This window comes from Ornithodoros turicata, chromosome 1, assembly GCF_037126465.1.
Source record: "Ornithodoros turicata isolate Travis chromosome 1, ASM3712646v1, whole genome shotgun sequence".
Taxonomy (NCBI): domain Eukaryota; kingdom Metazoa; phylum Arthropoda; class Arachnida; order Ixodida; family Argasidae; genus Ornithodoros; species Ornithodoros turicata.
Window position 1 is genome coordinate 40,622,909 of NC_088201.1, and position 25,162 is coordinate 40,648,070.

At 43.5% G+C, this 25,162-nt stretch overlaps 2 protein-coding genes across 4 annotated transcripts; one reads left to right on the forward strand and one right to left on the reverse strand.

Annotated features, from left to right (window-relative positions):
- Nucleotides 1–704: 704 nt before the first annotated feature.
- Nucleotides 705–13,102, forward strand: LOC135378062 (uncharacterized aarF domain-containing protein kinase 5-like). 3 transcript variants are annotated; one of them, XM_064610909.1, is made up of 13 exons: nucleotides 705–993; nucleotides 1,268–1,479; nucleotides 2,139–2,202; nucleotides 2,899–3,099; nucleotides 3,184–3,324; nucleotides 5,240–5,353; nucleotides 7,090–7,221; nucleotides 9,335–9,418; nucleotides 10,538–10,619; nucleotides 11,096–11,266; nucleotides 12,388–12,565; nucleotides 12,638–12,808; nucleotides 12,933–13,102. In XM_064610909.1, exons 1-13 carry the CDS (start codon nucleotides 970–972, stop codon nucleotides 13,054–13,056), a joined length of 1,698 nt encoding a protein of 565 aa, XP_064466979.1. In that variant the 5' UTR covers nucleotides 705–969; the 3' UTR covers nucleotides 13,057–13,102. The 3 variants fall into 3 exon arrangements, with proteins under 3 accessions (XP_064466979.1, XP_064466978.1, XP_064466980.1); XM_064610908.1 differs by lacking the exon at nucleotides 705–993 and adding an exon at nucleotides 1,026–1,049; XM_064610910.1 differs by lacking the exons at nucleotides 705–993; nucleotides 1,268–1,479 and adding an exon at nucleotides 1,519–1,751.
- Nucleotides 13,103–14,370: 1,268 nt separating this feature from the next.
- On the reverse strand, nucleotides 14,371–16,154 carry LOC135398474 (uncharacterized). Its single transcript, XM_064629876.1, has 3 exons — nucleotides 16,073–16,154; nucleotides 14,913–15,257; nucleotides 14,371–14,780 (listed from the first exon to the last, which is right to left on the reverse strand). Exons 1-3 carry the CDS (start codon nucleotides 16,086–16,088, stop codon nucleotides 14,500–14,502), a joined length of 642 nt encoding a protein of 213 aa, XP_064485946.1. The 5' UTR covers nucleotides 16,089–16,154; the 3' UTR covers nucleotides 14,371–14,499.
- Between the last annotated feature and the right edge of the window lie 9,008 nt (nucleotides 16,155–25,162).

Here is a 25,162-nt window from a genome sequence, read left to right on the forward strand (position 1 = left end):
ACGCGAATCCAGAAAGTTTGGTTTTCAAAAGAAACCTTTTCAAATTTTAAATTTGAATCGAACAAACTATTGATAGCTTACAGGAGCGAAAAGCGAATTCAGAAGGTTTCGTTTTGAAAGAAACATGCTAACATTTTAAATTCGCAGTGGGCGAACTATTGATAGTTTGCATGGGCGAAACGGGAATTCAGAAAGTTTCTTTTTCAAGAGGAACATGCTGAAATTATAAACCTGGAGTGAATAAACTATCTATAGATACTTTGCAGAAGCGAAACCCGAATTCAAAAAGTTTACTTTCCAAAAGAAAGCTGCTCAAATTTTCAATTTGGAGTGAAGAAACTGTTGATTGTTCACAGGAGCAACACTTCAATTTAATTTCGGATTGGGTAAACAATTGATAGTTTCCAGAAGCGAAACGCGAATTCAGATGATATCGCGTCTTCAAAACAAGCATTTAAATTTTTAGTCAACAAACTATTGGTAGTTCACAGCAGCGAAACGTACATTTCGCAGAATGTTTAGTTTTCAAAAGAAACAAGCTGTTAAATTCGGAGTGAATATTTTGGAGTGAATTGGTAAATACATAAAACTCAAACTCAATAAAGTATTGATAGTGTGCAGGAGCGAAACGCGAATTCAGAAGGTGTGCTGGATTGGCTTGGCTCAAGCGACGTGAAGCTCTGTGAAGTCCTGTCACGACACTATCGATAGTCCGGAAGACTATCGCGATACTATCGAGATTCCGGTTCACTCGATAGTTGGACAATCGATAGTCCAAAACTATCGATAGTATCGAATGTTTCGATAGTATCGCCCATCACTAACCCGTCAGGTTCAAGTTCAAGTATGGGTTCATACATCCCGTCTTGAGTAGTTCGGGCTTGGATTTTAGGGTGTTTGCGTAGCTTTAGATTACTCACATGAAACAGAAAAGTAAAATGTATGTGACGTGACGACAGTGTGAAAGTCATGCTAGTCAACGAGTGTCTGAGAGTATGTTTTACGAGTTCGTTAATCACATTGCCCCCCAACAAGGACATATGTGTTCGGTAGAGTTGCTTGCTGGGCTTGTTGGGTAATCGTTGAGTTGTGCGTAAACAAATGAAAAGACGCGAGCCCAAGAGGAGTGGGTCCCGTCAGCTCCTACCTCTTGTGCTCGTGTATTTTCGATTGCTTACGTGATATTCAAGGACGAGCGTGCGCCCATCTCCCCTTCCATGATCACATCCCGGTTTACTGTATGTTGCAATTTTTGCTTATTATACAGGTTCTGAACAGGAGTGTTCAAGCCTGTCGAAAGGCATCATACTCGGCATGTTTCCATACAGCTGCAAAGCAACAGAAGCGGAATTTCAAGCACCGCTATTTCATAGCCATAGGATCCGCGGTTGTGCTTCCTTACGGATGGTATTTGACCTTGAATTCTTCAGACAGAAGATATGTTCGTGTTACTCTTGGTGGGTTTCGAAGGTTTACAAGGTAATTTTTCTTTTTGGAGCGATAGTTCACCACGTCCTTGCTACTCATACAAGTACCAGACATTGCTGTGCCCCACACCCAGAATAAAACAAATTCTGTTAAAAACTCGGACTATGCAGGCTTGAAGCGAATGTCTTGGACATTGTCATCAGTGGCAGGTATAGTGACAATGATAGAAGTGAAGATAAAGCTCCACCAGATGGCATGTAATGACCTCCAAACTTTATATAAGCCACCTACAAAACTTCTTGTGCAAGAACACTTCTTGGGAAGTAAGGAGCTTCTAATTTATTGCTATTGTTCCCATGAGTAGTTCGGGATTGAATCGGAAAGGATAACCGTACCAGCCTACTCGAAATCAAATTAAAATAACCAGGTTCTTCTTTCTGAAAAAGGCAAAGTGTGATAAATAGATCATCTGTAAATGCAGTAAGAGTGAAATGAAGCCACATTCTTTGGGGCATGAAGCAACTAGATGATATGGTGACCCATACTGTCCCATCTTGCAGAAACACTAATAGATGTTTTGTCAATGCATATGCAAAGTTTACTATATATCCTATTTTTGTGATTTTTCACTAACACTTATGGCACTTTCATCCTCACTTTCTACCATAAAACAAAAAGAGGAAACGTGAAATTGTATGTACTCATTCTAGGACATTCTTGACTGGTCTCACTATTTCTTGTGACTACTGGTACAGCCTATTAGGTAAAATGGAGGTGAGCCCACTTCATATGTCAAATTTTATTAGTTCCCCACTGCCACGGTGTTTTGTACCACAAAACAGTGGCGTAGCCAGATGGGGTTTCGGGTGTTCAATTCCCCCAAAATCGCACCTTTGGTAGTGCATTTGGGAGAGGGAAATGAGGGGGAAATCCTCCTCCCCTTATGTACAGTCCCCATAGAGCCCCTCCGAAAATATTTTTTCTGCTACGCCACTGCCACAAAATGTTTAAGGCCTCTGCTGCAGAAGAGCATCTTTTGCCGAACAAATTGAACAGCGGTGTTTGGACTAAACAGATAACATGAAGAAATATTGATAATCCTTCAACATATTCAAGATGCATAAATCTTGTGCTAAGTAGTAAAATAAGAAGTAAAAGAAGATAAATGTTTCCTATTAATTAGATACACTAGCTGGCTTACCTGCAACAGCTTTGTTCAAGCAAAGCACAATATGCATGTGTAAATTTGGATTTTTATTCAACTCGTGGAGTTTACCTGCACTGCACACTTCTACACTTGATATGTGATATTGAGCTACACTTGATACAGCAGATATTGACACTTGAGCTACGAGTTGCTTATGTTTCCATTTGACCTGCAAACTACAAGAATCTTGAAACTTCAAGCTGCACTTGTGCTTGCCAGAAACAGATACACATTGGTGTTGTAACGGGTCTGCTTCTGTGCAGGGAACAAAAGAATATAAAGAGGCATTGCATGAATGTCACCAGCGTGCAGCTGATCGTATACTTGCTGGTTGCCTAACCAATGGAGGTCTCTATATTAAATTGGGCCAGAGCTTGGTGGCACTCAACCATCTAATGCCAAGAGAGTACCTAGAAACGCTTGAAGTTCTGCATGATAAGGCTCTTCCCAGAGTAAAAGATGAGGTAGGTTTGACACCTTTCCATATATTTTGTACTTCATCAGTGCGGATCGGAGCAGGCATATAAAAATGCATGAACTTTGTCCAGCTCAACGAATTATTCAGGGAAGACTTTGATTCGTCACCAGAGGAGATGTTTAAAGAGTTCAACAGAAACCCAATTGCAGCAGCAAGTTTGGCTCAAGTTTTTAAAGCACGGACACAGGATGGAAAAGATGTTGCTGTTAAGGTAATACTTTTGTTTCATCATCACTATAGGTGGTAAACTCAGGCAAGGTGTGGAGCCTCACCTCAGGTATCAGGCCTCTATCTAAATTTCCACAAAGGCATCCAGAATGCCAAAATTTCATATAGCAGTCACACACGTATATTCTGCAAATAAAGTTTGACCATGTGAGTTCTGACAACATTGAATGGTGTGCAGCATACATTCAAAGTAGTACAGCATAAGACATAGCATCTCATAGCTCTCAGAAGTAATCATGAGACATACTCTGGCCAACACCCTGCATGTTTTTTGCTTGGAAATTATCCCTTAATTACCTTTGATAATCCGCAACCAATGAAGACTCAAGCATCTGTTTCCTCTACTGTATGATATAATTAGGGTTTCCAGCATTTCTTTTTCCAGTAATTTGGGGGATGTCTGTCAGTACCTATTCAGTTTCAAAATATCTGATTCTTTCAGCAGTAATTTTTTGGACTGGAAAATAAATGCGTGAATTTGGGTGCTTAGACTATACTATAGAAATGGCAATGGCCATATGGGCCCTTGAGTTATTTAAGCTAAATAAATACTATATGGCTTACTATATTACAATCCTCAGCGCCTTGCGCTTGCGATCCATCTCAGGAAGTGAATTGCTTGTCTTGTGACCACTACTGAACCTTTCAACAGGTTGCAAAAGAGAGAATCAGTGAGTGGGGGTTAAATAGGAAGAAAGGGACACAGATATAGAATGGAAGGCGAAAAGGTCACTGATTGGATCAGCGATACCAGCATATGTATTCGGAATACAGTGCACAACTTCAGGGCATATTTCAGATTTTTTTGGAATGTGCCGAATTTGCAAATGCCGTTGGTCCCCATTAATCTGGGCTTCACTTATCCGGATCCCGCGCTATCCAGAAATCGTTGGGACACATTTCAGTTCATGCATTTTAGATTGTGGAGACATGCAAAGAGCCCCGAAATGCACTCGGAACTGCTATGGTGTCTTTTGAGCACAATAATAGTGTTACCCAAGTTAGTTCCATAACTAAGAGCTTAGCAGAACTTGGTACTCATAGCAATCTTGCACAAATCAGTAGAGAAAGTTTCATATGCATTATAAAATAAATACAGGCCTCGTGGACAACACAAAATATCGTGTTACACTTATCTGGATGCCCCGCTATCCAGACATTTTTGCTGGGAACGGTCAAGTCCGGATAAACGGGGGTCGACTGTACTATGCAGGGTGTTTGCTCTAACGTGTCCAGAAATTATATTTAAAGCGAGCGACAAAAGAAAATCAAGTGGTACTTTCCTGCTACTTGAGTAAGAAACAGGTACTGCTACACTAGTAGCACCTGTTTCTTAGTCAAGTAGCTGAAAAGTAGTGCTCGTTTCTCTTTTATCGCTTGCTTTAAATAAAATTTCTGGACACGTTAGGGCAAACACCCTGTATATGTAGCAATATTTTTGTGCCACTTTTATGGAAAATGCAGAAAAGCAGAAACTTTAACTACAATGAATGTTGCATTCATAACAGACCATAAAATCATTCACAAATGACTTAGTCATTATTATTACTTTATTAATGGCCATAAAACTTCTGTGTGTTGTTGTCAACAAGGGTGGTGCCAGGTTTTTGTGTTACGATGAGCATTAATTATTGGCACCAAAGTCTGCTGGGCAGAGGTTGGTAGCATGGCTGTGATACAGCTAGCTGGTAGGATTCCCCATGCAAACAGGGAATGAAGTCAGACGAAGCATACGTATGTCTGTCCATGGTGGTCTCATGTGATGGGCTCGTTTTGATCTCTCTCTCTACTTCTCTTTTTGGAGCAGGTGTACCTGCCCTTTTAATTATCCTCCAAGTTTTGTTGTTGTCACCCTGATGCAGAAACTGTAAACCAACCCTTGTTTCTTTTTATTGCAGGTGCAATATATTGACCTACAACAAAGATTTTTTGGCGATCTAAACAGTATTGGCATACTCATGCATTTTGTGACTTGGATGCACCCAAGCTTCAATTTTGCCTGGATTTTAGATGTAAGTGTGTGTGTGGAAATAGATTTTCTTTTTAAAGAACTAACTGTGATCAGATTTTTGTGGGAAAAGACTACATGTTTTTCAAGATTTTCTTGGATAGGACATGGTATTTCCTGAGTTAAGTTTCATTCCAAGCGCAGCTGATTCTTGTCTGTTCTCTTCTAAACCTTAGTGGAAGAGGCTTTTGTTTTATCAGCTTTTACGGAACAGTGTGACAAGACGTGCAATCGCTAGTGGTGTGCACCCTTGAGGATCACATTCATACTGCTGCACTAAGAGGTATATTTGCATAATAGTACATCATAAATCTGTTACGATATAAATGTAACGTAAATACTTTTATAATGTAAGTCAGTTCTGTTTAGGTTCTAATATGACCTGAACAGAGATTTCCATTGTGAAGTTCAACGATTTTTTAAGTTGAGACAGGCGAGTCTAAGGAACAGGTTTTAATCCACTGAAGGTTTGCCAAAGAATGAGTCAGTGAGGGATTCATTCAGAGGCCAGGTTCCACACATGGTCTTGAAACCCTTGAAAAGCCCTAGAATCTGAAAGTCCATATATCGAGGCCTTGGAAGTCCTTAAATTTGGAGCCACCCTTGAAAACCCTTGAATTCCGGGAATATTTCTTCACGATAACTGTCATTTACGACATGTTCATACATATCCATACACGCCATTTAACGAAGAATGCCACAACTACAAGTATCCCCTCCATCTGCTTCCTAAACTACATAGTCATTCCTCATAAATGTGTTCACCTATCAGATCAAATGTAGGCGGCATTCTGGCGGAGCTTCTCCTCAGGCCACGCAGAGAAGTGCGAGCACATCTGGTAATGTCTGATAGCATTTCGTCTACATGCCATCGCGCAACTGTTTGTATGAAAGCTCGCATTGAGCTCGTTTGCACGTGTGCCCACCTGCGTTCACGTGTCTATCACACACGTTCTGTGCAGTTCAGTGTCACCTTATCGACAGCCAGTGACATTGCTGTGAAGTGCGCGTATAATAATAAGCGAATAGGCTCGGAAAGTGTACCTTCTAAGCATCGTGGCAAACCCACGAGGGCTATCATTACAGGCTGTTGCATGCAATACGGATGGAGTTGCCCCAGTTATTTTGCTTATTCGGTTTTCTGCAGCAGTAGTGTGTATACTGTATAGAACCAGGTCAGCCTAGAGACATTACCCAAAGGGGTCCACGTGGGTCCTTGAAAACCTGTGAACAATTTCCCAAAGTATCTGTACGAACCCCGGAGGCGAACTAGCACCTTATTTCCCCCTGAATTCTAGAAAAAACAAAACCCGCAAATATTTGATACTACTTTGTACCCGACCAGAATGAAATATTGCTTCTATTGAGTGTGAGTGTGTTTATTACATCTGCCTTGTTATTGTGTTGCCAGTAAAAAGAAAAAAAAATCTATAGTAGGACCATTCTATAGTAGGGCAACACAAAGTTTTCCAAAATGGGGAGTGTCACATGGAGGGTGATTGGAGTCCAGTACATTGTAGTAGGAAAATGATTGGTGCCTATACATGGCCACATAGAGTAGAACGCAAGTTGCATTAATGGGATGCTAATGGCTCACATTCTTTATTTTCCACGTGGCCAGACATGTATTATGGATCTACGCTTTCCAGTCTGTTTATGGATTCATTCAAAGTGGAGAACAGCTTGTGTTATCCCAAGCATGCCATTTCTTCAAATGTGTAAATTATTTTGCTTTTACAGTACCTGAGGTCGTGCCTTGTGAAAGAATTAGACTTTGTCAATGAGGGTCACAACATGGAGCGCTGTGCCAGTGACTTAAAGTGCCTTCCCTTTGTATATGTACCAAAGGTACACTGGGAGAAAACAAGTAAAGTAGGTAATTAATTTTACTAGCTTTTGGTTTCTGAATGTTTTGATGTGATTTGGAGTTAAATGTTCTGACATCATAGTGTAGAACGCCAACTTTTAAAATGTTATAGCACTTTGCATTTGCTAGATTAACCAGAGAAAAACTGCCTTATAAATTTTTTTATAAATTTCAAGTTGTCCAGAAACATGTCAATGAGTGCATTTCTTTGTTCTGTTTCGTATTGTTAAAACCACAGTGCTAGAACTATAGTTATGATATGAGTTGCACTTGTTAATTGTAGCATTATCCAATACTACAATGTTTTCATGGTTCCCACTGCTCTTTGAAAAACTTGGATACCCTGGAATTTGAAAATGCTGTTTTCAAGGTCTGGAAAACCCTGGGATTTTCCAGGCCTTGAAAACCCTTGATTTTGCATCTCTTTCCTATTCTCATGGAGCTGATAGTGCAAATTCTGCTTTTCTAGGGTGACAACTATAATTTTGAAGCCATATAGGGGTTGGCACAAAAATGAACAGCACTTTCTGTTGTATTTATCAACCTTCCTTTCTACCCTTTGATTCTGAACATTCAGGAGTCGTCGATCATGTTTGTGAACGGAGCACTATTGTGCAGTCCACATGCATTCTCTCATGTGATACCTGTAGCTTACAGATATTATTGTGAAACATTCCCAGACAACCACCAACATTCCCAGACAACCACCAACATTCCCAGACAACCACGTCCGAGGGACGTCTGGAAAACGTCCAAATGTGTTTGGCTTCGGAGGATGTCCAGCAGACACGCGTCTTGGACATAATTTTCATATCCAAAAATGAATGTGCGTCAGACGTCTCTGGAGGCTTCACAAATGGACGTCCCAGGGCTTGTATTCAGAGGATGTCCCGTCACGACTGTTTCAAGAATTGTCAGAATCAGGTCCCTGACCTGATGCTACTTGGAGCATTTATTGTGAGAGAAACTCGGATCATGTAGCTCTGTGGAAGTTCGTCTTTTGTTGGACCAACTGAGCTGTATCAAACCGAAAACAGCAAAAACACAGACATTATCATGATGGTGAGATAATACCCCAAGCTATTTCTCATTTTAGTGTTTTTTGTGTACGTAATCGAGGGCTTCACCCTTCATTTTGACTCAGAGGCGAGCTTGACTCCCGAATTTGTGGAAGCTTGCGAGCTAAGCAATATGTAGCATCGGTTTTCTTTTAGGAAGTACCGCTGCAGCATATGCCTAGTGAGCTTATTGGACGTAGTGGTCCTGGAAGCTTCTATATTTCTCTTTTTATTATTTTTAAAATAGGGCGCTCATGGTTGATTATGGGAAATACAAGACAAAGCAACAAAGCGGAGAAATAGAAAATGAAAGATGTGGTGCCGGCATTGAAATAAAAATTACAGAAAGGAAATTACAACAGAAACAGTAAAATATATGCAGCAAAGTGATTGGGGAGGTCTTTTATGGGATAGGTGGCAATATCCTGGCACAGTCCTCCAAATGTCAAACAGGACATCCCCTGGACAAGCAGAGGACGTTCATGGATGCGAGCTTGATCGTCCCGCAGACGTCTACAGTACATCCTGTGGCCTTTTATGGATGCCCTCAGGACATCCATACGTTCAGAGTTAGATGTTCAGAGGATGTCCCAGAGACATATATGGTTGTCTGGGTTGAAGGTCTGGTCATAAACTACATTTTACGTCCCAGGCAAAATGACGGCTGAGCCTTAGAAGGTCCTTGAGGTACCCTTGAATTTTTCTTCACAAATTCTGTGGGAATCGTGTTTTATTTTGACATTTCTGTAAGTATTTGAACTGCCAAGAGTCACAGTATTCTGTATTGTACTCTGTACTGTACTCTGTACTGTACTCTGTTCCTATTCTGTTTGAGATTCCTGTAACAAAATCAACATAAATTGCCATGTAAACATTGCTAATATTCATTGGCTACATTGGGAGATGAATGTGCAGTTGTGTAGCAGCTCACTAATGGAAACCTTATGTATTTGTCTTCAAAATATCTCAGAGTGGTTATTTTAGCTTCAGCTATTGTGTACTATTCAGAATTTATCACTGCATATGCTGGAGCAGACTGTAACTGTAGTTTATTTTTTAGAGAGTACTTACAATGGAGTATATAGACGGAGTGAAGATTAGTGACGTAAGCGGTATCCTCAAGCTTGGCCTCACATTATCCGATGTAAGTTAATGTTGTCTGAAACTTGTGGGATGTTATTTATGATATTTAGCAGATATCAATCGTTACTCGTTGTGATGTTCATGGTCTGTCCATGTGGCAGCTATTCATTCCATGCCAGTCATCCAGTAATTCAAGTCCCATTGTGTCAAGTCCCATTTTTTCATGATGCCGATAAATTGTGAGCTGTTCTTGGCATCAGTAAAGGTCATTTCTTGTGGCAGTATGGGGCCAGTTTTCCATAGTACAAATTGTAAGGTCTATAGATGTCTGTAACTATAATAAACAGTTATTGCATTTTCATAGATTGTTGATTCAGGATAGTGCTAGCACCTCTTCCTGAGCAAGGGATATTGATTTTGTAGATGAATGGTGCACTTGTTTGTTTGCTTTGAAGCTGGCACAGAAATACCTCGCTGTTAGATGCAAGCTAGTGTGACACTTTGGAAAGAAGTTCATTAGAAGGGGATATATTGTTATGATGATGACACTCCTTTTACTTTTTTTAGCGTGGTTCAGGGGAAAAAATTGCAGTGTGGGAGCATAATAGAGAGTAGTAGTAGATTGTTGGTAACATCACCGTGAAGTTGTCCTACCTACCGGAACCCAGATTGCATGACTCAGAATGTTATCTGTTGATTGGGAAGCCACGTTATCATTATAGAGCCTGAAGTTTTCAGGAAATATTTTTTTTCCAAATTCGAGGGGTAAAAATTGGGCAAATCAACATATGCTCTAAATTCATGCGAATTCGGGGTTTGGGGAGAAATCTGGCTCTATGACTCAAACAAACTGTTCTGGTTTAGTGCAAACGGTGATGTAATTGCGTTTTCTGCCAAACAAGCTAGTGTGCATTCTTACGCATGTTTCAGTGAGAGCAATTTGCTGGATAACAATCGGGTTTCTCCCTAAAGAGGCAACCTTCAATTCAGGGTGCAAATTCAGGGAAGAATTGGGTTAAACCCTGAAACTTCAGGCTCTAGCTTATCAATGGTCTACTAACACACTATTATAGCAATAGCACGCATGAGGAGAAGGGACAGCAAGTAAAGGGACAGCAATGCCAGTGCGGTATTACTTGTGGTAATGACAAAGGTTTCTTCTATTTTGCCTCATGAATAGGTTGATACCAAGATGGTAGCAGCATTCGCAGAACAGGTTTTCCACACTGGATTTGTTCATGCTGATCCTCATCCAGGAAATGGTAGGCATGCTGCCAGCTGGTGTGCTTGTAATGTTTTGTGGTAGAAACAGGTGATTACACACAGGAAGGATGAGAGGCATATGTTTTATTGTCACCTGGGCATCGCGTATCAAAGATGAATGTGGTCATGTGAAAGAGGAAAGTTTCTATCTGTTAATACTTTAAGCGGACAATGTACTTCAGATAGTTTACTTTTCTAAAAAAATTGCTTCCTCTGTCTCTCCTCCACATTCCACGTAAATGGGTTCCACGTTAAGTATTCCTCCCTGACCTTTTCGACCGTACACCACCTACCAGTCCTAAATAGTTATGCAAAAGCTATGAAAAACTTCTAAAGGCACTAAAATTGCTATAAAGTAGTTTATGCACATGTAACTGAATAGTTCTACCATTTTTGCAACACATATTTAGCAGTATCAAGTATGAGTATGTATGAGTATGAGTGGTATGAGTATGGTCCCTGCTTATTTTACCAGTGTTTGTGCAAAAGGACGCTAGGGGCAAAGCAAGAATTGTACTGCTGGACCATGGGCTCTACGAGTTCATTCCAAAAGCAAACAGAATCTCGCTTTCGCAGCTTTGGAGATGTATCATCATGGACAATGAGGAAGGCATGCAGAAACACTCATTAGAACTTGGTGTTTCAAGTAAGATAATTTTTCATCTTTCTGAGCATGACTTATGCTTGTCATAGGGTTGACGTGGCAAGTTGTCGCACGTAAAAGGGACTTTTGTGGCATGTAAGGTGCTCTAAAGTCCCCGAGATACCTGTTCCAAATTACATGTGTTGTTGCATGCCATTGCACCGAGCTTATGTGAGTGTGTCAATTATGCAGGTAAATTGACTTGATAGGACTTCCTGAAGCTTTTGTGACCCTTGGTACAGTGAACCCTCGTTAATATGACCACCACCGTTCCCGCGGATTTTGGTCATGCAGCGAATTGTCACATTAACGAGAAACGCAGCCTCCAGAGAGACCACTACTCAGGACAAAAGCCTACGTAGTTATGATGATTTATTTTCTGAAAAAGTCCGTTACCAATGTCTGCTTGGAGCAGTTGTCAGTAATCAAGTTTTCGAAATGGACAATAGTACCACCTTGGTGGGAGGGAGGGCTCTCTTTAAAATGCATGCAGAGCCGTTTCTTCGTTCTGGCTGTCAACTCTGTCTTCTTCCGCTTCATTCCGGCCATTCTCACATGCACGACAGCAGCAGCACAGTGTAACCTGGGACCGCTTGCACAAAACTCTTTGAGTTCAACACTCAGCGAGTGTTGCACTCTAGCCTATTGCTTGCCAGTGGGCTTGAGCGAAACACTCATTGAGTGTTGTACTCAGAGTTTCGTGCAAATGGGCCCTGGTGCCATAGTCACTGCCTTTTTAAGCACTTCAGCAGTCCAAAAAGTGCTATGAGTAATCCCGAGGTCAACAACACCAGGAGTCATCTCATACCTTGATGCCTTACTTTAACACGTGTCACCCCCTGCTTGAGGTACATAGTAGCCTCTCCCTGGGGCTACTCCAAGGAGGACTCTGAGTGACGTGGTCATGGAAAACAGCACAGAATTTCAAGTGTACTATAAAGCACTGAATGAGGAGTAGAATATCACCCCTGGTGATGAAACTCCCCATTCATCATGTCCAAATAAAGTTGTTTTGAATGAGGAGCTGTTCATATTTTGCAGATGATATCCCAGAGGATACACTAAAGGGACAGTAATCTACAATTTTGAGAAGCATGCGGTCTGACAGTTGGTTCTACACGCAGATTACAAAGTGTTCTGTGAAATCCTGATGCAGCGACCTCTCCAACGAAGGACGCTTCGTATCAGGAACCGCCTTTCCTCAGAAGAAATCGCCTACATGAGTACTATGGTTCGACAACACTTTGATGATGTTATGGAATGTATTCGAAGTCTTCCAAGGCCTATGCTGCTAGTGTTTAGGTGGGTCAACATTATTTATATTATCTGCTACCCAGTCCAAAACTGCCAAACATAATGTGCTTTTTGCAACAGGAACATCAATACAGTTCGATCAATTACCAAAAACCATGGGCATCCAATCGATCGTTTCACTCTGATGGCGCGTATAGCCACACGGCAACTTACGTCTCACGTTGAAGGCATAAACATTCCACTTAGGTTGCAGTACTGGTGGAGGTGGTGCTCTTTTGAGTTGAGACTCAGGTATGTGTATAAATTCTTTTGACCGTGTACTATGCTGTGCCAGTTGGGTTTCACAGCTGATGGAACTAAAAATGCAGTTAAGGAAAAAAAATTATATTAATCTATATTTGTTTACAATTTGTAGGTACGAAGCTTGGTGCTTGAAACTCACTCTTCTCTACCTGCGGTTCTGCATGTTATTTAAGGCATCCAGCAAGGACGTGCAGTACCTTGTCGAGCTCATTTCTGGCGATGTTTCACCTCTGTAGGATGAGGAAATTTTATTAATTAATAGAATACATAGATTGTTTTGCACTTGTCCTTCAATTTGCTTTAGAAAGGTCTGTCTACATGCAATATAAAAAATCTCCTGAAGAGTGCAGAGCCTCTGCCTCAACATAAACATTCTTGCTAATTTCCTTTTAGCACTTGTTTATAGTGATGGCCAGTAGTTAACTACATGTAGTTAAACTATTAGTTAAACTACTTGATTGTAGTTAAAAAGTAGTTATCAACTACTTGCAGAAATGTAGTGGCAACTACTAGTTAAACTACTTGATTGTAGTTAAAAAGTAGTTATCAACTACTTGCAGAAATGTAGTGGCAACTACTAGTTAAACTACTATTTTGAGTAGTTAACTACAGTAGTTAGGTTACTGCAGGTGCCAACTACTTCCGATTTTGCCGCAAGCTTTACGGCACGATTGTGCTTCTGACATTTACCTTGAGCTACTTGTTTGATGAGAACGGAGGTGCAGAGCAATTATGCCATGCATGTGTACTAAATCTTCTTTTAATGCTGGTCTAGTGAAGCCTCATTTGCATGAATTTGCATTGAAACCGCATAGGATGGCTACGTGATCAATCATCGTGGCTAAGCGAAAATATTTTACGGTCCACAGTGGCACAATCGGCAGCCACCACAATATTTGGGCGTGGAACATCTGTGACAAAGGAGCCAGAGTGTAAATCTCGTACATGGTCCGTCGTATGTTGTACATACCTTTATAGCGGAAGCTTTCACTCCATAGAAAATATTTCCACTGCAGGCTCTTTTGTCACCGCATAATATACAAGAGACAGGCAATGGATTTCACGACAGTACGTGAATTAAGCGACGTAGGCACAAGAGTATATTTTAAATATCATTATCACTGCTTGTGATTCATATTTAGGTGTCCAAGAACACTACAAGGGATTGGTGTTGATGGTCAACGTTAAGTAGTTATAGATGTAGTTAAAATACATTGCAGTAGTTAAAGTAGTAGTTTTAACTAGTCCCCTGAAAAGTAGTTGAACTACTAGTTAAACTACTCCATTGTGCACTATAGAAGTAACTAACTACTGTAGAAGTAGTTAGCGGCCATGACTGCTAGTTGATTCCTTAATAAGTAGCTTTATTTTCTTTCCTTTCTTTCTTTCTTTCTTTTTTGTGTACCTCGCCCTACTACTGTTTCCACATCGGACTTATTTTATATACTTGCAACGTGAGCAATATCAAGAGGCAGTATTGACATAGAGAATTCTGTTTTTAGTTATCACTAAGTAAACATTGTTCTGAACATTGGAATAGGAGGTTACAATTTTATTTAGAATATTTATTTTTAGCAGTTGAGAATTTTATTTTATTTTTTACAATTGAATATCTGATCTTTAGTGATCAGTAAAGATCTTCATTAGTATTTCACATTGACTGTAGCTGTGTTCAGTTGTCATGCGCACTGCTTAGTAGGCAAAGGGAAGTTCAGGCCCACATTTGGTTGCTCTTCTGTACTGAATTTTGGAAAGCTATTTCTCGCCACCGTGTCCTGAAGAACAGGTGTGGCGCGGTTAGCCATTGCACTCGTGATTGTCTCCCTGACTGCCTTTGTAGTCCTTGGAGCAACATGTTTTTGAAATGGGATGCCCGCGCTCATTTTTGTCACCGTTACTCCAGTGAATTCCTTCACTCGAAATGTTTTCACTGTGCTGATATTGAACATTTCTTGGGGTCCTGGAAAATAACAAATTAACTAGTCAGTTCCTGTGAGGATGGATGTTATATTTTGCATTCACTCTAAAAAAAACAGAAAAGAAACAGTTGGACGGTGTGCCTCTTTTAGACATTGGTAGTGTGATTCGATACCTGCGATAAGGAGCTCCATGCGCACAACATCAACCTTTCCTTCAACAGCGCCTCGTACGTAGAGGGGGGCGGACGTGTACTCGTAGGCTGCTTCAAATGTGATGTCCTTAACGAGCAGGGTAGCTGCTACATCGAAGCCAGTGTGACTCTGCGTCGGCAACTGGAGCCGTGGTCGTTTGTCGTGGGTGATTTTGGCGAGACCATGGATTTGCCCGTTCCTCAGCTGGCAGTCATCAGTGTCGAGAGTTTCTAGTACAGTTGGCTCAAGAGCCAGCTGTAGGTCTCTGCTCTGCTGCAGTTTGAGTACCAGCTCATCGACGTACTCACGGACCGTCAGCAGATTTTCTGTGTGTGTAAATTGGGAGTCTTAATGGTTTTAATTGCAGAGCTCTGCTAGACGAACAACGAGGCAACAACACAACAGCTCTTCAGTCATGAATCTTTACCGACTACCCCCCAATTCTCTGTGATTAATGGTTTTAAAGCGTTCGAAAAGTATCTTTTGTGCTCCAAGGTGGCATTAGGAGTCACAGTATGCACATATCATTCTTTGGACATTGGTTTATGCAAGCACAACCAGTGCAGACCAGGTCAGAAAACAGCAGCAAATGCATAGGGGAATTACAACACACACTTTAGTCCAATCTAGGTGAACCTGCAGGTATTGAGGATCTGTACTGTCTCGGATGGTGTGTATATTGTCACCTCAATATTGCTTCGCACTTTTCAAATGTTAGCCTTTATGGAACTTCCTCAGAACTCCAAACCAGCTGCACTTATTGATTCTGTCGCCCAGTCGCGCTGCTTCTTTTCAGTGGGGAGTAGATTTTTCAATGCAAATGAAGGAACTCCCTAACCAGGGAGCAGTCGTGACTTGTGTGTCCATGCTTTGCGCGGTAGACTCCCGCGCTGATCCCGGGCGTATTTCCCTCCCCTTTTTTTTGTCTGATATCGTTGTATATATAAAGTTTGGCTGTGCTATTGGGGGAGGACATGTTACCTGGCGGTTCCTGAGTGGCGCATGTTTCAATCGCGCAGGTGTTCGGGTTGTTGTGCTTGGCCCTTCCGCGTTTTGCATCGGCTACCTACAATCGCTGTAGCGAGTTAATGGCCAGCGTGCGTCAATGTGATTGGTAAAACAGAACACCATCGTCCCTTACTGATGTTCCTTGTCATCGCAGGTCTCTGCCAGCGTCCGCCTAAAACGCTGATGGGATGCGCGTGCCAGCACGCGCTTACGGAACGTGCCGGGATTGTAAAATCTAGGTTAACATCATGGTTTTCTCGCGGTAATTGTCATATTCCTACATGTGCACTCTATGAAAAATAAATAAACTGACGAACAATTATAGCATCTAGTTCCCTAGATTGGTTTGCCCCCCCCCCCCCCCCCCCGATCTTGATATTTTGTTCCCCAGCGCTGCAAATCGTCCCCAAACTTCGCATAAACTTCCGTGTATTTACTCCCGAAAGGGACGAATGGTTGTGGCAATGCATCCAAGTCGCCAAAAAGGAAAATTAATCCTTTTTTTCTTAGAGTGTACGTCTACTCCTATACTACGCTTCCACGAGAGGTGCGACTTACGCGGAACCGTCACAGGACTTCGAAACCAAGCTTTTTTCGTTCAAGTTTGATCTCTTGTCCAGCTCCGGTTCATATATAGAGTAAAAGTCAGCGGCGTAGCCAGAAAAATATTTCGGAAAGGGTTCTATGGGCACTTTACATGGGAGAGGAGGATTTCCCCTGTTTCCCTCTCCCAGATGCATTACCAAAGGTACCATTTGTGTGTGTGTGGGGGGGGGGGTTTGAACCCCCAGAACCCCCGCTCTGGCCACGCCAGTGGTAAAAGTAACAGTTTATGACCTGCTCCCCTTCTACCGTATTTCATCTGAAATTCGTCGGAGGGCAACGTTCCAGAAGTATCAATCGCTGTTTCGGAACCCCTTTCTCTCTCTCTCTCTCTCTCTCTGACGCTCTACAATGTTCTGAGAGGTCCATGGACGAGAAAATTTGTTTTTAAGCCATTTGGACTAAGTCAAGGATAGTCGCCATTTGTTGGTACCCTATCTCGAAAGACTTTTGGTGAAAGTTTGTATTCTTTCATGTAGTGAAGGTTTTCTTTTCCCCTTGGGCATTTTGTGCGGATCGGAGCCATACCACGCGATAGCTTTCCTATTAGTGCTGAAAGATCGCTGGAATTTATGTCTGGTGTATGAAATCTTGTCAAATTTAACAGAAGTTCTTAGGTCCCTAAGCGTGAGAATCATTTTCCACGTGGTGCGTTCCATTTCGTGCTGGTTTTGTGGAATTGTCGCACTTTTGTCTCAGATACACACAGAGTGTCTACCAACCTGGAAAACCGGGAATTGTCAGGGAATTTGGATGCGACTGGAAAAGTCAGGGGATTGTCAGGGAAAATCGCAGGCATGTGCCGTGACGATGCGTACACAAATCGTGTATTCGCGCCTTACTGTTACCATTATGCACGTGCATAGTGCAGCCAGTGCATGGTAGAACCGATGGTGGGGAGGATGGCGATAGCGATAACCGGCTCGTCGTTGTTGCCGTTATGAGTATGGGCAGCGTCGAGGCTGTAGCCGGGATATGATGGGATGAAGGGTAAATGGTCGATGGTTTACGTTTTCTAACAGTATCTGCAATTCGCGTTATGCAAAACGCCATACTTGCCTGTTGCCTGTCCGTAGCCTGTGGCTTATATGTTGTTGGAGAGGGCGAGACCTTTCGTGGGAAGATCTAAGCGATGATTGTAAATCTCCCTGAACCCGGGCGACACCCACCAGTAGTGAAGACAACCAGAATTCGGAATGATATCGCCCTGTTACTGATGGCGAATTCCGCTGGTCGCCTTCGTGCAGCGCAGTGTAGTGTGGGTTCAGTGCAGGAACGAACGAAGAGCGAACGGAACGACCAATGAAACGTGACGCACGTTGCACTGAAGCGACCAGTGTAACATGCACACTCAAACCAGTGAGTGTAAGATTTTCCCCACAACAACGACCAGTGGAATTCGCCATTGATTTGCTGAAGGCAAGGAGTACAAGGTCATGTACGGCCTTGTTGTTGTAAAGTTATATTTATAGTTTGCATGAAAGAATCATGGAGTGTCTTACCGTGTTCGTCCTCAGTCTTCGAATCCTACCACAGGCTGTGCTGTCCAAGGTGTTCCTTGGGTAGACTTCCCAGGCGGATTTCGCGCAGTTCCCCCTGATGTCGGCCCAGGACGCATGCTAACCCTCCTATCTTCCCCTGCATACACCGTAGCAATGTAGCGAAAGCACGCTTTACAGGAGACCACCAGCAGTCTTGTTCACCGCCTTGAATTACAGTCTCGTTTGGCTCGTTACTGGAAACGCGTTGAGCTGTCGACCTCGACACAAGTGCACAACACCGTCGGTGTAGTAACGAAATAAGTGGCCTTCCAAGTGAGCTTTGTAGTCTGGCTGGAACTTACCGCGAATATTTCGCTTGTCAGTTAATCAATATCCGATTGCGATCCTCGCACTTACGATGACACTACAGGGCCATGACGAATAAACACCGTTTGGGCACACGCACAGTTTTATTTTGAATATACTTAAAATGTTAGTGGAAGAAAATCAAGTAATGTAATTGTAAGAGGAGTAGAAGTAAGGTCATTGGCAGTAATTTAATAGGGTGTGCCTCTCAACGAAGGAACGTTACAATACTGAAGTGAAAATATATCTTTGGAAAACACAATGAGCCGTTCTATAACACATGTTTGCGTGAAACGTCCTGTGTATTTGTTATGTTATAGGATTTCATTTTTCAGAAATTCGATGTGAAAAAACTGTTATTTCGCTCACCACGATTCGGTGGTTTTCGGTTGTGATTGTTTAAACGTGAATATACTCGATGAAAACCGTCAAGAAACGAACCTGGCAGTCACGACGCATACAATGGACCCAACACTTTTTATTTATTTATATTTTTCTTTACAGTAGCAACTGCAGCAACCTGAACTTGTAACAAATTGCTAGGTATATGGTAAGGGATTCAGGTAAAACTCTGCTTCCTCAGTTGCAACAATAGCGAGTGTTCGTATACCGTTGATAACGTGGCTTCCGAAGTACCGTGCCTACCGCATCCAATCAACGGACAAGATTCTGAGACCTGCATGTTGCCATTGGTTCCGGTACCGGTGACGTTATTAACAATCTACTAGCGCTCTCTAATGTTTTGCAACAATTAATGGAGTGACTCAATTTCCCTGTTCGCTACCAAGCAGTTCAACATGAAGCGACAGGAAATAAAAGCGACTAATTTGAAGTGCTCCTTCCGGTGATTTTCGGTGTATAATGGTTTGCACCTACCCCATCTGCCGGCGTACGTTAATCGATGCTTTTCGGTAAGTACCGGGAACTCTGGTCATGTTGTACTGCAGTTTTCTGGGGCGGCACAATTTACGGACAGCGATACAGGTAAATGTGAAACTGCAGCACCAATTGCCGCAGAGAAATGACCCTCTTAAAGCAAGCACGTCTTGCTATCTGGCTACAATGCCGAGTTGTAGATTTTCGAGCCGCAATCGACGCGGACACTGAGACACCTTTGGCACGTTCAACAGTCAAGGCTATCCAGACTTCCAGAGTGATACGGAAGCAGGCGCGGATCTAGAAGTGTGTGTGTGGGGGGGGGGCGGGGGGGGGAAGTTCGGTTGTTCTGAACCCCTCTCAATTTCTGTCTTAACATACTGCTTCAATTTACCTTAGGTAATGCATATAGCATGCTGTCACCCCTCCCTCACAAAAATCCTGGATCCGCCCCTGAGCGGAAGTGTACAGTTCCCCTTGAAGTCGGCCTAGGACGCATACTAACCCATTTCCCCCACTCTTTCCTGCTGTCCTCTCTCCATCTGCCCATCTATGTACGCCGCTCATAGCTACAGTTGCTTCGCGGCGCTACGACGGAATAAAAGAAAGCGAAAGTTTTTGGCATATACAGTTGCCGTGCATTTGAAAACTTATTTGAAAATACCTGCATAATATGCCAGGACTATATTCACAGGCAAGAAAATGTACCTTACGGAAAGGCCCCGTTTTTCTATGCACTAGCAACAATTCGGCATCAGAACTTCATTCCTGGGCGTTTATAACCTTCGAAATGAAATCTACGGGTACGTACGCTAGAAAGCTGTGTTTGTACTGTATGGAATATGGGAACACACCGATAGCATGAGGTACAGATTGTAGAGCAACGCCTCGTACATTATTACAGCGTGAGGCATATCATGTACCTTGCCGATCGCAGATGCATCGCGTAGAAAATATATCGAGGGTTCCATAGTTGACAAGCCCATGGGCAAACACGAAGAAACAACACATCACAACAGCTCAAAACCTGCAAAATGTTTTCTCCCCACGAGGACACAACCTCCAAAAACTAGACACGTGGGAAGGAAATGGATTTTTCGCCAACGAGAGAGCAGGGCCAATGAGAGTAAGGAAGTCAGGCTCCTCTACTATTGAGTTTATCCACCAGCTTCCCTGCATTGACTGTATATAGGGTTTGTTGTTTTCGGCATTGGCCGAAAAGTGCCGAAACCCCCCCCCCCCCCCCCCCCGCATGATTTTTTATTTTTTTTCAAATTCGGAATATTCCGAAAAAATTCGAATACGCAGTACCATGTCAGCTGCGATCCTCTGAATGGGAAAGGGAAATACCCGTTGGAATGCCCCACTTGTGGACCGTAGGGCGAGCCTGGCATTAGAGAGTTTTAGTGCATCGTACACTATCGCCTTTGCGTACGTAAGGGATAACGTTGGATGTCCCGTGCACGCGCAAAACGTACGCTCAGACGATAGCCTACGATGCACTAATACTCATTATTATCTTCGCACAGTGCCCTTGTTTCGTTGTGCAGTTATAGAAGGATGACCTGGTTGTGAGGTCTGTTATCGCCAGGGAATGTTCGGAATTCCCAAACAGTTCCAAAAGCCGATCACTGACTCCCTAGCCTTCTAGCTCGACTTTGTACTCGTTCAGCTGTTCTGGCTACACCCCTCCAACAACGACATAGACTCGCCCTTGTTTTCATCTCTGAGGCCCGTTAAAACACGGTCAAGCCTGCAGGACCTTCGTGTGGAATTGAATAGATGCCCGCATTCGGGCATTTATTTGCGGGGCGGAATATAGCTGCCGAAAGAAACCGATTTTTACTGAACCATATAAATGCCGATAAACGCCCCCCGAATTGGTTTGAAAGAAAATGTCGAATACCACAAACCCTACATATTACCTATATCGCGCGTTGTTTTTCACGCTGTCGACGAACGTATGTTGTACGTCACCTTCAAGAGAAATGCTCGGTCACATGCTCGGTGACCCCTGCAACTATAACTTGCCAATTATATTCGATGTCATAATTCAAATCTCAGGTGAGCATCAAGGGCCAACAGATGCGGTCAGACATGCATTGTCTGCTTATGCTGACACCCAGGCAGTGATGTGCCGGTCATCCTTATTTCTGTCACCTGCGTGTTTTCTTATGCAAAACGAGATTCTGTGACACTGAACAACACCCATTCCGTCTTCGACATACGGAATATTTGTTGTGCGACTCCGAGCAGTTGAAACACAAGCGGCGTTCTCTAATATTCTTGGGAAGATGACCCACACATCCGAACATCACAAAGGGAAGTGACAAAGACATACGTATTGTTGACACCAGCATACATTCATCTCCATTATCAAAGGGATTATTTGCGGACAAGGAATCTCCGCCAGTGGAGGACTTCAAAGTGGTCGTATGTGAGTCTGTTATCTGCTGAAAAGGGTGTCGCATGTATAATTGATGTAAGCCCCGCCATGAAGGACTAAAGTCAGTTGGATACCGTCTTCCATGGACAGAAGATGTCTGGAAAACGTCATTACGACAGCAAGCAAGTGATGTGCCTGGAATAATCCGACACTGTCCCATATTGTTGCTGGACGGATGTCTAATGGACACGATGTGAATAGCTGTGTTTCCCACATTTTCTTCCATTTGAACAAATCGGGAAAGCGAACGAAATCATTCTGTACGAAGCGTGTTATGTGGCGAAGTTCTGCTTTTAGATCTGGTTCATGCTCGTCACTGTAGACAAGAGACTGTGCAGAGCGCTCTGGTTTAGTGGGCCCACGTCGACAAGCACGTCGTCACTTTACAGGATAGACCCAGACAATGCCTTTGTGGAACCGGCTTCGCTATCCCGGTCCATGGAGGCCTGCTGCATCACTTTGGACTGAATATCGTGGCCTGACTCTACACACCAGATCGGGAAGGTGGCCTCCCCCAACTGCTCTGTGGGTGGAGTATTGGAGGATCAGGAACATATCCTAGTTGTCTGTGAACGCTACTCTGAAGTCCGCCTCCGCCTCCGCCTACAGTCGTAGTTAGCAGCACTGGACGACCAGCCATTCAGCGTGGTCAAAATTCTAGGGCCGTGGGACCCACAGTTCCGGCAACGAGAGTTTCTACGCGCTCTAGTCAAATAGGAACGTTGAGGCGGACGCAAACTTCTACAGCTTAGGGACCTCAGTGAAGCACAGTTGTCTCGCGACGTAAAGCTCTGAATTATATATATACCTCAGTGAAGAAAAGTGGAACTTATCCGGCTTTGTCGCTCTAAAACAGGAACGTGGGCCCGTTGGTACGAACTTGATATGGCGAAACTCTAGGAGACAAGAACAAAAAACAAGGACCTGACGACATAATATAAATGCACGAATAAAGTGTCGATAGTGGAGCATCCGTGTCGTCAGGTCCTTGTTTTTTGTTCTTGTGTTGTTGGGTCCTAGAGTTTCGCTATGTCAATTTCGTTGCTCTGTAATGTCGCACACTCGTGCGACAGTAATTTTACTCTTTCTTTACCTATTCCTTTATTTTACTAATTTACAAACATTGCTTCCAGCACCGTGTGTCGGGGATTGCCGGTGCACGCTAAAGAACCCCAGGTGGTCGAAATCATCCGCAGTCCTACCCAGGGCCGGCTAGAGAAATTACGGGCCCCGGGGATGAGTCCTGCGCGGGCCCCCCTCCTCGCGTCTCGATAACATAGTCTAAGCATTTCTTGTTTATATGATTACGTGTGCCTGTTGCTGCTCCAGACGTGTCCATCAAGTCACAGTAAACCGCGTGTGTCGGCTTAGTCCCTGGTGCTAGCAACCGTCGGGCCTTGGGTCGGGCGGGCACCGGGGCTCCATCCCCGTCTGACCTCCCCCCCCCCTCGCCGGCCCTGTTCCTTCCAAACGTGAAGGCGGGCTCACCTATATACGTTTATATCTACTTCCAATTATTATTATTGCCTCTTCACATTTTGCTGAGCGCTCAGCTTTAAGTGTCATGGAGCAGACGGGCCCACATTTGTGGAACTGCCGTCTTCATATTTTTCTTCATCCCATACATCCTTGTTTTTAGAGTGCAGCTAAGCGGTCATGTCTATGTACCTATAAGAAATATATTAATCCTAAATTCCATATTCTGTCTTGTAAAAGACATATTAGATCGGTTGTGAGACGGCGGCTGTTCTGGAATCTGTTGCCTGTCTCACGACCGAACGGAAACAGTCCACCAAGTGGCAATGGGGAGGAGGTCAGCCTTGATGGCCGACAAAAGCGTTCTGACACAGCTTTGTACTCTCTCGAATTCACCGTTACAATGGTGAGATCCCCAGAGATACCTTTCGTAGAAAGACGGTACGGTGGTCATCTTTTGATTAGATACGGTTAGGCTGATCTCGTGATTATTCGCTTCTCTCTCGTGCTCTTACTTTTGAAGAAGATAAACCGGATTAGTGAAATGGCTACTATCGACCAACGATATACATATCATTCGTTGCATATAGCTGTCGTTGAATGGTTCGCCCCATTCCTCATCAGCTACACCAGAACTGGTGCATGGGTTTATGCGTCAGTGATTCAACTACCCAAACAGCACAATGTCCGTGCGAGTACATAGAGATGGACATGGTATACTTCAAGAGTGTCGCTTTCGCGCGCAGCTCTACGAGACGGCAAAGGCGCCAAGGGCTGCCAGACATCCACATGCACCGGAACTTTCAGTACGTTGTGCTGCTTGGAAAAATCTGTAAGATCATGACAAAATCTTTACGGGGGTAACGCATGCTCAGCATGTCACAACAAGTTTCATATCTAGTAGGAAAACAACACATATGGCGTGTTTTGCGCTTACGCATTTACGTCTCAAGTGTGCCTGTTGCATTCTACTTTGTTAAGCCTAGTCGACGGAACTACACTTCTTTGTGTCCACCTCATCGAGAGATTTTGCGCATTGAGTGACTCCCTGGTGCTGGGTGGCGAGGGACGCCGCCTGAAGAACTACAAAGGGGGCTGCATCGCAGGGTGACGATATTGACGAGGAAGCGCTGTATACGCGACTGTAAGCCCCACTTCGGCGTCGTTCGGATGCCGAGTAGGCCAATTGCCTGGCACGGGCGTCGCAGGACTGGCGCAGGTGACAACAGAGGATGACTAAAAGGACAGCGACAGCCATCGCCGTAACAGCAAAGTAGTACCCCTGGCCTACGATGACGCCCAGTAAAAGTCCTAGGCAAGCGACGGCCCCACCAAAGCCCACGCAGAGCACAGTTGAAATGGTCTTGCTGGGCGAGTTTCCGATGGAGGCGACACCAGCGCTGCCCCCTGCTGCACCACTCCGGATGCCAATCATAACTGCTGTTGGGATCAGGCGTGGAGATACACTACGATAGAGACGGACATACGCACACTGTTAAAACAGAACTTGACCCGCATAAAAACGCGGCCGGAGCCAACTGTCATTCAGACTGATACCCGTCCTGTCTCCTGACCTGTTGAAAACAGGAAGTGTATACGCCTCTTTTGGACACATTATGCAAAATGTCCAGTATAGGTGGGTTTATCCCATTTTCAACAAGTCAGAAAAGAGCACGATATCATTCGGAATAATCTTTGGCTAGGACCGTATCATGTGGTGAAGTGCTGTTTTGACAGTGTAAAAATGTTACGGATTATCTATTCTTCCCCTCAAAGAGGTTACGCGTTGTCCTGTATGTGCAAAAATATAAAATAAATAAATACATCCGAAAAACACTCGTCGGTAGGGTGTCGAATTCGGATATATCCGAAAACCTCGACCAACGATTAATATTGGCGAAACAACATTCAAGACAGGTACTGCGCACCCCGTGGTGCATGCTTTGCGTGCGAGGCTTGCGTGCCAACGTGCTAA

Bases quoted from the DNA above. Each gene is read 5' to 3' on its own strand.
- LOC135378062 (XM_064610909.1), top strand. From the start codon at position 970: ATGCTAGTCAACGAGTGTCTGAGA. The intron at 9,419-10,537 runs GTAAGTTAATGT...CCTCATGAATAG, and splicing joins TTGGCCTCACATTATCCGAT to GTTGATACCAAGATGGTAGC. The intron at 11,267-12,387 runs GTAAGATAATTT...TTCTACACGCAG, and splicing joins ATTAGAACTTGGTGTTTCAA to ATTACAAAGTGTTCTGTGAA.
- LOC135398474 (XM_064629876.1), bottom strand. The intron at 14,781-14,912 runs GTATCGAATCAC...GTTATTTTCCAG, and splicing joins CATGGAGCTCCTTATCGCAG to GACCCCAAGAAATGTTCAAT.